The 14,049-nt window shown below is 50.2% G+C and overlaps 1 protein-coding gene and 1 long non-coding RNA gene across 7 annotated transcripts in view; one reads left to right on the top strand and one right to left on the bottom strand.

Moving 5' to 3' along the window:
• Positions 1 to 155: 155 nt before the first annotated feature.
• Positions 156 to 14,049, bottom strand: part of TMEM94 (transmembrane protein 94) — a 50,275-nt gene continuing 36,381 nt past the window's right edge. For 4 of the 5 annotated variants that reach the window (XM_051797906.1, XM_051797907.1, XM_051797905.1 and 1 more), the window contains 15 exons: positions 13,499 to 13,716; positions 12,109 to 12,290; positions 11,770 to 11,908; positions 11,033 to 11,148; positions 10,063 to 10,162; positions 8,581 to 8,689; positions 7,851 to 8,040; positions 7,228 to 7,305; positions 6,779 to 6,864; positions 6,148 to 6,229; positions 5,698 to 5,852; positions 5,304 to 5,398; positions 4,122 to 4,215; positions 3,725 to 3,895; positions 156 to 2,889 (listed from right to left, as the gene is read on the bottom strand). In XM_051797906.1, coding sequence (XP_051653866.1) covers positions 2,817 to 2,889; positions 3,725 to 3,895; positions 4,122 to 4,215; positions 5,304 to 5,398; positions 5,698 to 5,852; positions 6,148 to 6,229; positions 6,779 to 6,864; positions 7,228 to 7,305; positions 7,851 to 8,040; positions 8,581 to 8,689; positions 10,063 to 10,162; positions 11,033 to 11,148; positions 11,770 to 11,908; positions 12,109 to 12,290; positions 13,499 to 13,716 — 1,888 coding nt within the window. In that variant the 3' untranslated portion in view covers positions 156 to 2,816. Of the gene's footprint in view, positions 2,890 to 3,724; positions 3,896 to 4,121; positions 4,216 to 5,303; positions 5,399 to 5,697; positions 5,853 to 5,906; positions 5,937 to 6,147; positions 6,230 to 6,778; positions 6,865 to 7,227; positions 7,306 to 7,850; positions 8,041 to 8,580; positions 8,690 to 10,062; positions 10,163 to 11,032; positions 11,149 to 11,769; positions 11,909 to 12,108; positions 12,291 to 13,498; positions 13,717 to 14,049 lie in introns of those variants that run through there. The other variant, XM_051797908.1, reaches the window with a different exon arrangement.
• Positions 6,189 to 14,049, top strand: part of LOC127475795 (uncharacterized) — a 43,886-nt gene continuing 36,025 nt past the window's right edge. For both annotated transcript variants that reach the window (XR_007906341.1, XR_007906340.1), the window contains exon 1: positions 6,189 to 6,239. This is a non-coding gene — a long non-coding RNA (uncharacterized LOC127475795). The remainder of the gene's footprint in view (positions 6,240 to 14,049) is intronic.

Below are 14,049 nucleotides of genomic sequence, written 5' to 3'. Positions count from 1 at the left end.
ACAACAGGCAAGCCAGGAAACTCACACCCTGTGACCTGAGCAGCCACACACATTTTTACCTCCTTCCTTTGCTAGTGCAAACTCGTTCCCACTCTCACTGGGTGTGTTATCCAAGACAAGCATTTATTGCCATTCATATACTGGATGCATGTGGGTCTGGGTTTGTTTATCTTTTTTTTTTTTTTAATACAATTTACAAGTTTTAATACAAATGAAATATTTTTACATACATCCCAAAAAATTTAATATAAAACATACAGCATTTAAAAACATCTTGATGTAGGAAATTTCCTTCTGAAGCCATGCACCCTGACCCTTGGACACCCTTAGTGGTTGAGGGAAGGGTGGCATTGGCAAGACCATCCAAGAGGCTCCATTCATACGCCTCAGCTCCCTCCATGTCTAGCAGGGGAAGGAGGATGCAGGAAAATAAACATTTGTGATCACTCGGAGAAGGAAACCCTTGGAGGTGCCTCCTCTAGAGGAAGGTGTGGCCAGCAGGAAGCCCTGGAATCTGCTGCCTTTTATCACCTACAACAGTTCTGGCACAGGGCAAGAGCTGAGGTCTGGGTGGGAGGAAAATTGCTCTGCAGGGACAGCAGTGAGCAGCTCTGTGCTGCCTCTGCCTCCAGCTCAGCTCAGCCACAGAGGAGATAATACCACACCTGTGATCCAACCCTGGCATCAAGAAGAAAAGGTGATTTCTCAGGTGCCAGGTGTAACAGATCTGGAGCTGGCATTTAGTGAATTGAGACTGGGAAAGGCGCAGCTTGTTCTCCCCGAGCCAGGCAGCTCTGCAAGTGCCAGGGGAGTGAGGGCAGAGTTCAGACCCAGGCTGCAAGAGGAGTGGCCAGTGAGCTGCTGGCTCCCTATCCCATGCAATCCTGACAGCATGGGATCTCCACATCCACTCTCCAGCTGCAGGAACAGGGTCCAGGCCTCAAACACCCCCATCTGCTCCCCTCCAGCATCCCCCGTGCATCCCCAGAGCTCAGGGACTGCCTGTACCCAGCTTTGCTCCCCTACCAGACCCACAGTGGGGAGAGGGTATTGCTTAGAGACACAAGGCTGTGTCTGTGCTCTCTGGTTATGCTGAGAAGTGAGGAAGACAAGCTGGAGCAGCAGGGCAGAGTGCAGGGGTTCCAGCGAGCTCCCTGCCTGCCCAGGAGGGACCAGCCACCATTTGTTAGCCCCTGGTACCAACAGGGAAGTAACAGCCAACTGTAGTGTTAATCTTGGGAGCAAAAACAGGGCCAGGATTTACCAGGTTTGGTCAGTTTTTAGAACTAGAGGCAATATCTCCATGAGCTGCAAATACTCTGGTAGCCAAGCCTGTGTGCTCCTGTGTGGCCCTTGCCTGTCAGCCCACAACAGCACCAGTGTTCCCAGTACAGCTGGGGTCTGTTCCGAGCTCAGAGCAGGTGTGCTGCACTGGGACAGATCCTGGTTTGCAGCAAACCCTCATGGGAGGGTCCCCCCAGGCAAACAAAGAGACCTCCAGAAAAACAGGGAACAAACGTTGCCCAGGGAGGTTGTGGATGCCCCATCCTTGGAAGTGTCCAAGGCCAGGCTGGACAGGGCTTGGAGCAACCTGGTCTGTGACATCCCAGCCCATGGGCAGAGGGGTGGAACTAGATGAGCCTTGAAGTCCCTTCCAACCCAAACCATCCTGTGATTCTGTGTGAAGGCATTAGCATGGAGGGGAGAGACTTCCCAGCACTGTCACAGAAAGACATGATGAGGGGGGGGTTTCCCTGTGCCTCGGAGAGAACATACTGGATGCAGCACAATCCTGGGACTGGGGAAGGAGCCATCCACCAGCTCTGTCTTAGTCACAACTGCAAGTTGCAGATATCCTGCCAGGAAAGACATCCCCTCCCTCCAGGGTAGGATAGGCAGGCTCAGGTTTTATCTCTGGCTGTGGCTCTCTCAAGCAGGCATGTTACTGAAGCAGAACAGCAATTCGGATCACAAACAGGAGAACGGTTATAAACCTCTCTGGGGTTGTTAAAGCAGATAAAAGCTCGTTCAACACGGCTGGAGGAAGCTGAGCCATGCTGGCTCCCTGCAGGCAGGCAGAGCTGCCCTAATGATTCCCTCTGCACCAGATCAGACAGTCAAACGGGGGCAGCTTTTCCTAAAGCAGTGTCTCATCCCTCTTCTGAAGCACTCAACAGCCGGGATAAGGATACAGCAACAACACTAGAGGGCAGGCCTGGCCCAGCCTGGCTGTCCCAGCGCCCTGCCAGAGACCCTTCCCATTGTCTCCTCAGGAATGGGAGCTCCAGTCCCCACCTGGCTCCCAGCACTCCTGGAACTGCAAGAGGGATGGCTCCTTCACCCCAGGACACAGGGACAGGGAGGCAGGTGAGGGCATGCACAGGCATGCACACAGGGAGAGCAGGCAGAGATGGGAAAACAAAACGGGTTTCAATAGAGATCTCTTGCTTCAGCAGACCTACATCTCCCCTGCAGGCCCAGGAAACCCATTTGCTCACACAGAGGAAAGGAGTCGCTTCATTTCAGCATCACCATGATACTATTACTCTAGTAATAAATAAATAAAGGAAGAGCAGCCTGAAGAGGCACCAGAGCTTGCAGGCTCCTGTGAGTGTACCCTGGCAGGCTGGGGAGGGGCTGCATACCTGGGGGGGATCCCTGCCTGGGGCCCCGGGAAGGTGCTGATGTACTTTTGCCAGGAGGCTGTCTGGTTTGCATGTGTGAGGGAAAGCTTCCTGAGCCTTTGGTGCAGCCTCTCTCCCAGTGCAGGATGTGGCTGTTTGGCCCTGGCTCCAGGGAACGTGAGCTGGGAGCATTTAAAATGGCGAATTCATCCCCAGCTTGGTTTCAAACTGCAGCTTCTGCCTCTTTTGGTAACGGACCCGGACCCTGGAGAAGGCAGAACAAAGAAGAGAGTCAGCATATGGAGAGGTGAAAGGCAAGCAAGGCTGTCCCACTGCCATTCCTGAGCTGCCAGTCCCAAGAAGCAGGGAAGCCCTTGGCCTGGTCCCTGTGGTAGCCTGGGAGGGAAATCACAACCAGAAGGCAACCCATGGTCTCAGTCCTTCCCCATCCAGCCAAATCCCATCTCCAGGGACACCCGACACAGCAGAGAAAGGTTCAGAAACCCTTCCCCAGGAACAGAGATGGTGTCTCTGTCCCCACCAGGGTTCCCTGTAATCCCTGCTGCTTTTCCTCACCAGCCCATTTCCTGAGTAAACGTTCATTAGCGTTAACTCCCAGCCCTGGCTGCTCCCTGTGCTGGGGAGAACAGCCAGTCGCTGCCTGCTACTAATTCTTGGCTTCAGCCACTTCCCCTGAAAACGAGTCCCACAGTCCAGGCACTGTGTGAAGGCCTGTTTCCTCTGCTGGGATTCAATGCCTCTCTGTCCTCATGGGACAAGATGAAGAGAACAGCCCCCTCCAATTCTACATTGGTATTTCATAGACCTTGGCTGTCTCCCTCTCTTTGGTTTGAGACAAGGAAATTTTGGTCTCCCTTCCTGCTCCCAATCACTGCCACTGCCCTTCCCTGACCCTCTTTCCTCCCCTGTGCTTCCTCCCTGAGAGGTGGAACACAATAACCAGGTGATTTACACAATGCAATCATCTTTTCCTTTTTATTCCCCACCCTGTTCCCTGGGCATGATTTTTTTTGCAGCTCAAGGCCAGGCTGGAGTGAGAATCCAGCCCTTTCTCCTCATCTTCCTTACTACCCCCATACCTGATTTCATGCAGCTTGACAATCTCATTGATGATAACCACAAGGACCAAGGAAAGAAAACCCAGGAGCCATGAGACCGGGGAGATGGAAACATGGTTAAAGGTCAAAGAAGAATTGAGGTTTTCCCAGAGTTTCAGGTCCAGCACAGTCTGTGCCACTTGCCCCAGCAATCTAAGATCAAAAACAGACACAGCAAACCTCAGCAGAGCTCACAAGCTTCCCAGGATCTGCAGATCAGGGTTCAGGCTGAAATGCTCACAACAGAGACCCTTCACCAGTTCAGCAGTGGATATCAATTGCTGTCTCTTCAGCACCAGCAAACTGGTGCTGGAGCTGAGCTAGAGCCCTGCTTGCTCCAGCATTCTGGAATGCCTCATCAGGGCCTGGGGATACTCACACAACAGCCACAGTGAGCGTCCACCAGCGGTTGGAGAGGGGGCTCTTCTTCCACAGGGGCTTGGTGCGATGGACGTGGGTGATGGATATGAACACTGCAGGGAAAAGGGGGTTATTGGCATCACACACAGACACTTCACAACACACACAGCAGCTGTAACTCCAAAGGGATATGGGGCTTATGGCCCTTTCATTCAAGGCCCTTTCAGATCAGGCTCCCCACAGCAATTCCAAGTCCCCAGATACGTGGGGGGGAGCAGTGGTTGTCCTGCACAGGGTTACTCCCTGTGAGGTTGGTTCACAGCCTGGTGAGGTAAAACAGAGCAGGCAAAGGCCCAGATCTGGGGAGTGGGTCAGGGGTGGGTGTGCCCTTGTTTCTGGGTCACTGCAGGCCTGCAGCAGAGGAAGGTTCCAGCCCAGAGACATATTTAGCCAGAGACCCAGACCTATCTGCACAGGAATGAGCATTTAAACTGCTGCCAGGCTAAGCAGCCCTGCCTTGCCTCAGTGGTCTGGGGGACATAAAACAGTACTGCCCACTCCCTCTCTCCAAAGTTGGGCTGCCTCTCAAACCAGAAGGCATTTCTGCTCACCTGGACACCTGCACATCTCAATACCCAGTGCTCTGCCCAGCACCAAGGTACAGCACCACAGGACATGGACAGAGAGCAGAGACCCTTTAGGGTTGTCAGGGAGCAGCTGGACCTACTCTGCCAGGCCAGGCAGGTGATGAGGATCAGGCAGGACGTGGCTCCACGCCCCTCCAGAGGGTTTAAAAAGGCTTCAAGCTCCCAAACAGTCACAGCTTGTACCAGTGCTCTTTGGGGGATGGAAATAGGGTGCTTCACAAAATGGCAGCAGGGATATAAGGACTTCTGAGGCAAGGAACATTTTTGGAGAACTACTGATTTGCAAGAAGGCAAAGAGGGATGCTGCTCTTCTGGTGAGACTGGAAAGGAATCAACACTTTATCAGGCTGGTAGGAAACAGAATTAGCTCTGAGTGTGTTGTTTTTAATCTGTCAGGGCAATGTTTAGTGAGACTGGGTCTGTGCTGAGAGGCCACTGCAGTGTCTCCTTCTACCAGGGAGTTTGTGCTCTCAGACAAAGGGCAAAGAAGGAGGCAAAGGATGCAAAAGTTTTTCCCCAGAGTAGGAAATGGTGTTCTGGGAATTAGGATTTACCTGTGTGTAAAACAATCAGGCCAGCTGTGAGCTTCTGGGCTACAAGAAGAGCATTGGAAAATGTCCCAAACCAGTCAGGAGCACCATCAGCATTGCTAGTGAATGAGAGGACACAGAAAAGAAGTCAACAGTGGGGATTTACTGTCTGACCTGTTCCCACCAGGGCCAGGTCCTTCTCTAACAGCTGAGAGAACTAAGTGTGAGCTCTCAGAGTCAGGCTGTCCTGGTACCAGGAGGTGACAGTGAGCAATGCAATTGTCAAGGCTATAGGGAGAGCACCCAGCCCTCTGTGTAGCCATTTTAGCTGGGAAAAGGCTGAAGCTTGTTAGAGGGGAATCAGTTCTACCTGGAAGGGCAAGAGTAAGAGGGGTGTGTGCCAGGTTCAGTTCCTCACCTGTGCAGCATGATGGAGGAGCAGGCTGTGAGATTGAGGCTGGTGGTGTTCACCTCTTTGCAGGACTCATGCAGCGTGAACCCAAAGCAGATGAGGCAGGAGCAGATGGTCAGGCTGAATTTCAGCAGGAAGCAGAACAGGAAGTAGTGCTGAGTCTGTGAATAAGGGAGAGGAAGGAGGATGACACGGGCATGTCACTGGCACAACCTCCTCTCCATGAACCATCAGAGAATCAGTGGCTGCAAAAGACAAGCTGTAGTTCAGATGAGATGCTGCACTGTGGATCTGCCCTGTGGGTATGCTGGCACTAAGGAATTCCCTTCCTGGCTCATGCCACAGATCAATTTACCAAGCGAGCTGGAAAGGCACAGGGCCTCAGTTATGCATCAACACTGGGACAAAACAGAACAGAAAAATGTGTGAACAACTAAAATCTGATGGGCCACCTACCTTCTTGGGAATGGAAGTCAAGTTTTTTCCTGTTGCCATGGTCATGATGGAGCTGTGAGGAGGCTTGCCCAGGAGCGAGATACTGGAGAAAGGTAAGTCAGTCTTTCAGTAACACGTTCAGGCACCAGAACTATTCCATTTTTGTCTGTATCTATCATTTGAACCCACATAACCTCCTCAGATTGCTTGAACCATTAGCACTTATCTGGCCACTGCCTTAAGCATATGCTGTAAAAGGTGTTATTCATGGTAGGTGTAGACAGAGAGAGAGGTGACCTCTAAATGTGTGATGGGGAAAAATCCACCCGTGGTACCTTTCCTCCACCTGACACCCCAGGCTCTCCATCATACTCCAGCCAGTGAAGGATTAGATGATTTTCAGCTGGAGGTTCAAGCCCCAAGATAACAGCAGCTCTCACACAGCTGTCAGGGTTAACACAGCAGTACACAAACACTCCTGTGGCTGTTTCCAAGCACCTTGTCAAGGCAGATGCTTGGAATAATCCTTGCAGCCTTCTTAGCATGCTGTGGGTGAAGTCAGCTTTCTTTTAACATGGACATGGTGAGGCTGAGGGACTGGTCTGTGCATCCTGTGCGTGGGTGGGAGGAGATTCCACCCTGATAGACTCACCTGAGCAGTGGGTAGCAGAAACAGGAGAGCCACACGATGTCTGTGGTGCTGAGGATGGGGGGCAGCTGCACCAGGCAGGAGAGGAACTGGACAGAAACAATTCAGAGTGAAGAGTGTGAGCAGTGGTAGGAGAGGTTTGTTACCCAAGATGCTCCTGACTTCCCCCAAAACACTGGGATGAGCTGATAACTAGGCTGCCACTGCACAGCCCCTCCACATGTTGCAGGGGGGTGCTTTTCTCCAGGGAAAAAGGGTTTGAAAAGAAACCCCTGCATGAGGGTCAGGGAGAAGGGGCAGGCTGAGATCACACAGTCTCTATTTGTAATTCCACCAAACCTGACTGAAGGCCACGTTCCTCTCCCGAGGCTGCCCCACTGCAGCCACCCATATACATGCTCACACTCCTGTCCTCTGAGCTAAATGCTGTCCCCAGCCAGGCCAGGACTCACCTGAATGACAACCAAGGTCAGCTGGCACTGCAGCAGGAAGAGGAAGCACTTGCGGATCCCGTAGGTCGCATGCCTGGCCTGGAAGGAAGAACAAGCCCTCAGAGCCCTCCAAGTGCTGGAGCAGCTGTCAGCCAGGAGCAGTTATTGGCAGGCAAGGGCAGGACATGTGGCCTGCAGGGGAAGTGGGCAGGGAGAGGGTCTGGACACATTGAAAGCAAAAAGGGAACGTCTTTTGCCTGGATGTAGAGGTTATGAAGAAAAAGGCAGAATTTTACCAAGGGGTAAATCTGTTTAAACTCATGGCTTTTCTGGGGTTACACTTCTCCCTAATCATGCACTGTTGTCTGGCTCTCTAGGGATCTCTGTAAGATCATATTCCATCCAGGTGAACAATAATCACGTTCTTTTGCCACAAGGCACCATTCCCAAACCATCCCCTACACCTTGAACCAGTAAAGCCAGGCAGGAAGATTCTCTCTCTGTTGGGCTTTCTGAGCAAAGGACAGGAGACACAAGAAAACCTAGTGCTGGAAGCTTTCTATGGGCACCTCAAGGAGAATGCTCATGTCAGCTCCTGGGCTCTGCTCCCTGTGGGTCCTGGAGAGGAGATGTGCCTGGCTCACCTGCTCTATCAGCCTGATGATGCTGGTACTCTCTTCTTGGCGGAAGGACATGGAGCAGGGCAGGCTGTTGAGCTGCCCTGAGAGCTGCAGGGGGGTGAGCTCATCAGAGACGTTGGTCAGGGTGGTGCTGGTGGCATAGCCAAAGGTCTCCCAGGAGCAGCGAGATGGGTAGAGAGGGTCCAGTGCTATACTGCAAGGACAACACAGAAGCATCAGAGTCCTCATCCCAGAGGAGAAACCACATTTCACTGCAGTTCAGCTTGTAAAGTCACAGGGTGTTGTGCCACGCTACCTCTGTCTACCTTGCTCGTAGAGAAGCCTGGAGCTATTACATCAATTTAGAATCAATGCCCCTAAACTTTCAGTTATTCTTAAAGAAATAATCAACATATTTGGGTTTGTGGCACAAGGTCAACAAATTGGCTGATCCAGAGGGGTATTTCCACTCTTTCACCCAATGGGAAGCATCTGTAATGCCAGTTGGGGCATAACAGACCAGCATGCAAGAGAGTATCTTCCTTTCAAAGACAGAGAAAAATCTCTCTCTGCGTCAAGGGACCTAAGTAGTCATCCCATCCAGACCTCCCTTATGGAGACAAATGCAGCTAATAGTGGACAGAGAAACTGTGAGGATCCCCCTGCACAATCCACAGGTGTGGTGTGACCCATGGCTGGGCACTCACTAAGATCAAGGCAAAGGCAGCCAGAGGAGGAATAGATCCTGCCCCACCTGATATCACTTTGCAGGAAGAGGCAGCTGTTCCGAAGGTTGGCAGAGCTTCCCAGACAGCAAGTCACCTCCCCATACTCCTGCATGATCTTGATCATCTCACACATGGCTGCCAAGGGACAGAAGGAGGAACACAGTGTGTCATGTCATTATGCACACAAAGATGCAGTGTTTCACACACTCCTTCCACTCTGGATAACAGGCAGTCAGATCTTTTAAAATTGCCCCAGCTGCCAGTCATATACAGTGAGATCCACAAAGATATCCAATAAGATAGGTAACTAACTGCAGACCAGGTGCTCTGCCACTGCAGGGACAGAGATGTGGTTCACAGAACTCTGACCCAGAGATTTGCATCTCCAGCACATTTCTTTCAGACCAGAGCTGGTGCATAAGACAGCTTCAGCATCAAATACTCTTGTTAGAAAACAGCAGAAATGAAATAAACCTAAAATAAATACAGCATTTCAAACTCTGCTCAGCAGCACGTCCCTACTGTTCTTCCAAGTCTAAAGGAACAGAGGGAATATAGCAAACCACTCCAAAAGCAGTGCCACACTTAGCCATACTCAGAGCCAGTCTCTGTTCCTGCACTCCCACCCACCACCACCTCTAGCCTTCATCAATATGTTTATCAACACCCCTCGGGGCCTCTAAATCAAAGCTGCTGTTTGATCTGATTTTTATTCTGTAGCTCCATGCACAGTGCTCTGTGTATATATGGATTTTCTGGAATGCTCCAGGCAAAAAAACCTCAAGCCTCCCCTCCACAGATTCCTGTGTAAACAACTTATCTAAATGCCTGGTGCACACAGATCTGCAGCCCAGTGAGGGGTTGGGTTGAGTGGAGAACTGCCACTTCTGTCAAAAAGAGAGAGGAAATTTGGGCACAAAGTGGGCTGTGACTGGTACACTATAAACTGTGGCCAGAGGTTCTGAAATGCCAAATCATAAAGATGCTTCACACTTTTGCTGGAGACTGGGCAGGTGTTAGCCAGCAGAGCACTCAGACCCTTTCTTAGACAATGTAGTGCCTCAGAGAGGGAAAAAAATTTTGCCCTTTCTGGTTTTCTGCAATCAAAAACTCTGCAAAGCAGCAGAAGGTGTTAACAGCAATTGCCAGGGGAAAATTCTTCTGGGAAGTGATTTCTGATTTATATAAGGCAGTGAGGGTTGTGAGCAGAGATCAAAGTCTCCTGGTGCACTGATAATACTTATTTAATAAGAGGCAGTAGCATTTTGAATGTTTGCTTTTGTGTCTCTTACGAATGCAAATTGAAGGGAGTGGTTCTTAGCCCAATTCAGTAGATGGGGACTAAAATGAAGTTAACACCTGGCTTCCCACAGGTAGCCACAGGGTCATTAATACCAGTATAGACTTGTGGAACATATCCCCTTCCCTTCACCTGTGTGCACACTGGGATGAGCCAGAGCAAATAGCTGGGGAAGGTATTCACAGGACTCACACTCTGTGCCACTTACTCTCTGGGGTGCAGTCTGTGAAGAGAGGCACCAGCAAAGGCACATTGTCAATGTTCTGCAGGTGAGGTCTCACCTGGTGGATCCCCCGAGGGAGTTTGGCCTGGAAAAGAGAAAGGAGAGATTAAGCAGGGCAGTAGTGTGTGTGTGTGAAGGAGAGGCATTTCAGAGCAAACTGCTGAAATGGGAGTGATGATTCCTAGAACTATGCAACTGCTAGATCAGATACAAATTTATGTCCCTGTAGATAGAACTGGCTGTCCCGAGCCACTGTCAAAGGTGTTTTGTTAAAAGTTCTACACTGAAATGCAAGCTGTTTGAGCTTGTTTGTAAGGTTAGTGTGACAAAACTGTGCTCAAGGATTTCTAAGGCTTTTTACGTGTGTGGAGAGTCTAGTCAGACACATGTGCTGTCTCCCAGCAACAAGATCTATTTCAATTGCAGCCACATCAACATTGCAGCAAGGGAAGAAGGGTTCTTGCCTTCTGAAACCAGACCTAATAGATTTTTTTTTTTAACTTGGATCTATCTCTGATATTCCTCTAACCTCTGCTGAGCATGAGGTTTTTATGAGGCAGGAAGAGCTTGTCCCACACTGACCACTGGGCAGCACCAGCCATGGCTCACAGCTGGAGGAGAGACAGTTTCCTTTGTCTGCACAGAATGTGGGGATGTTCCCACTCCCTGCCCAGCCCATGGGAAGGGGACCCAGAGGACATGAACTCTCAAGGCTACTCTGTGTGTGGTAATCCCCACTCCTAAATGCCAAAGCAAAGAGCTGTTCAGCAGAAGTGACGAGGGGAGAGAATCCCAAACTTCCCAGGCTCTAGATACCAAGCTGGAAGAGGCTGGGGGAAATCAGGAGTCCCAGTGTAAACCAGTCTATGTGCTTTGAAGAATTCCCTTTGGGAGTAATGAGGTGATACTGCTGACCATGACAAGAGTACAAGGTGCACAGGGAAAGGGCCCTCACCCTGTTACAGTCCTCCAGGAAGCTGGGGATATCACTGTCTGTTGGCTGAAAGCTGATGAGATCCGAGTGCCCTTCCTCTTCCATGAGCAGAAGCCCCTCCACGTCATCTCGAGAAACTGGAGCAGAGAGAAGCAGCATAAACAATAAGTACCAACCTGCCTCTGCCACCCCTGTGCCACCCACATGGGATATTCACATGGCACTGCAGAAGCCAGGAAACGTGAGGCCTGATTTTCTAGGTTAGCAACACTTAGATCTCCCACTCAGTCATCTAAAATGCTGTATTTTTAGATGACTAATCTGTTCAGAGGTAGATATGTGAGCCTAGTCTCTGCTCTTTTAAGACATGATAGTTTATCTGTTCTGCTGTCCTTCTAGGGGAAGAAAGTAAAGAAATCCCACCTGAAGTAAGAAAAAAAAGTAATGCACAGGCAAGAAACCCTCAGTGGCTTAACCAGAGCCCCAAAAAGAACCAAAAGCCCTGATGAGCAGTTGTAAGTTCATGGCAGCTGGTGCACAGCTGGCTATCTGTTTCCAACAACTGTGGTACTGGCTGGGTAGAAAGTCTATAAATGTAACGAGCTCTTGCTCACATGCACACCTCAGGCCCTTCCAGTTTTGTGCTCAAAGCTCTGAAGGATCAGGTGTCTGGTGTAGACACAGGAACCTATGAATGAGTTTAAAAGAACCCTCCAGGAAACACATAGCATTCAAAGTGGCCCAGGAGCAGTTCTCACCCTGGTGCAGGTCATCGTGCAGGGAGCCAGCGTGGCTGGGGCTGGAGGGAGGGATTTCTGAGCCAGGCACGTCACCGTTGGGTGTTAAGGATATGTGGCAATTCCAGCCAGTCTCCAGACCCATCTTCTCAGCAAACACCTGTGGGTGAGCAGATAAAGGGTTTTAGTGTGGCTGCCCAGGCCAGAGTACTGCAGACCAATGCCATATTGGAGCCCAGGTACCTTCTGGGCTCATTAGTGAGCTGAATCTGATTAACCTTGGATTGCACTGGAGTTAAACTCTCCAGTCAGACAACCAGGGGCCATGCAAGTTCAGGGGGTTAAGCAGAGACAGCTTACCTTGCTTTTGAGCTCATCCTCCAGGGAGAAGTAGACAAAACGGATGCAGGCATTGACCAGTCCATCAATGAGGCGGACAATGTCAAGACGGGCCTGATACTGAGATGAGACCATTCCCATGAAGATCTGTCCACTCAGAGCCTGGATACAGTCTTCCTTCTCCATCACTTCCCCAATCCCTTCTTCAGGCATGCAAACAACACGCAATCACATTGAGACATGAGGGGCCACATGTACATCAGACAAAGCACATGTGGTGGGGAGGCCACCGAGGTAACACCCCAGGGCACAGGAACGTGCAGAAACACACACACAGGAGGAAGGAGACATCCATTTGTCCCAGCATACCCAGTCACAGCAGCAGTTTCAGGACATCCCCACATATGTGACCAAGAATACAAGCAGGAAACAGCAAGTGTGGAAAGGAAAAAGACAAAACAGAAGGCAGGGATCAGTCACAAGGAATTTGGGCAGAAAGGTAAAGGGTGTGTGCTGCATAATGTTCACATGTGCATTTTAAACACATCCTACTGTGCTTAAACAACATGGTGAGTCTAGTTGAGGCAGAGTGGCATCAGAGCACCAGGGGCTGATGCAAAGGAACTGGATCATGTCCCCTCCAGTGACACCACAGACACTCCCAGAGACCCTGCAAAGGCTCTTTGACAGGGTTCCTTCACCATCACCACATTGGTCTGCGGTGAGTGGGAGCTGGAAGCAGCATGAGGAACAAAATAATAAAACACTTCACACAGTCACAAAACTTGCCACAGGTGGGACTGGAAAGTGTTATGAAAACACTCAGTCACAGCTGTCCCCAGCTGTTGGAAAGCCCACTAGTCACATTTTACAGAATGGGGGACCAAGGCAGAGAAAGATTAAGACTGGCTTCCCAAAAGAGCCTCCTGGCTTTATGTAATGGTATGTGCTTATTTCTCAGTTTCCACTGCTGTTCTGGATGAGATGTACAGTTCATCTACTGGGAATCAGTTCCTTCAGCACAGAATTAAAATCCATCAAGGGAGAATAGTCACATACCACCACACGTTTCATTCCTTTGAAAAACCCAACACATGTGATTTCCACAAAATTAGATAAAGACCAAACCAAGTATCAAAATAGCCACAAGTCTTGACTCTCAGTAGCCAGCTTTAGAAACAGACTTCCCACAAGGAGAAGAATTTCTCTGCAAGCTTCAACAACATAACTAGAAATACACCTACCAGCTGCTACATCGCTACTTCCTCTGGAAATGCAATTCAGAAACCCTTCCTTCTCAATTTCCATCTGCTACTCTGAATAACAGTGTTCTTACAGCTCTAGGCTGATCAGATCAAGCACCTGGCCCAGCAGCAGACCTTATTATAGACAGGACTGGGGACACACATACCATCTGAGCTCCAGCTATTCCTTCTGCTGCTCTGTTTGATGGGGGTTGTCCCAGGGAGGTCACAGCACGTGAAGATAGCACTCTGCCCCGGGACCTGCACCAGCTCTATGCACTTCCCATTGAGCTGGGAGGACAAGGCACAATGCATTGGCTTGTATGCAAAGGCAGAGCAGTATCCTGACAGGCAGGCTCGCTGGTAGAAATCCAACACCTTCTTCCTACGTGGAACAGACAAAAAGCAGGCAAGATTAGCAAAAATGTGCCACTTGGCTGACAATGTGCACTGCAGTTACGTGTATTTTCGAAAGGTGTCTTCCATGAGGAGTGGTCAGAGTCTGAATAAGCCTTTCCCTACTGTTTCTGCATTCTCCAAGCTGCAGGCACTACAGGACAACAAAAGCACATATTCCATCAGGGGCAGTGGTGAACGTTTGCTGGTCAGGTTGATGAGTATGAACACAGTGCTCCTTCAGTACACTTATTAACGTGATATGCTCTATATGGCTGCCACATGACTCCAAGGAAGTTCCCTGCATGAAAGCAGAAGCTTA

This window comes from Manacus candei, unplaced genomic scaffold, assembly GCF_025592945.1.
Source record: "Manacus candei isolate 608988 ecotype Guabito, Panama unplaced genomic scaffold, ASM2559294v1 h1tg000047l, whole genome shotgun sequence".
NCBI lineage: Eukaryota > Metazoa > Chordata > Aves > Passeriformes > Pipridae > Manacus > Manacus candei.
This window is presented reverse-complemented; position numbering and strand designations above follow the sequence as displayed.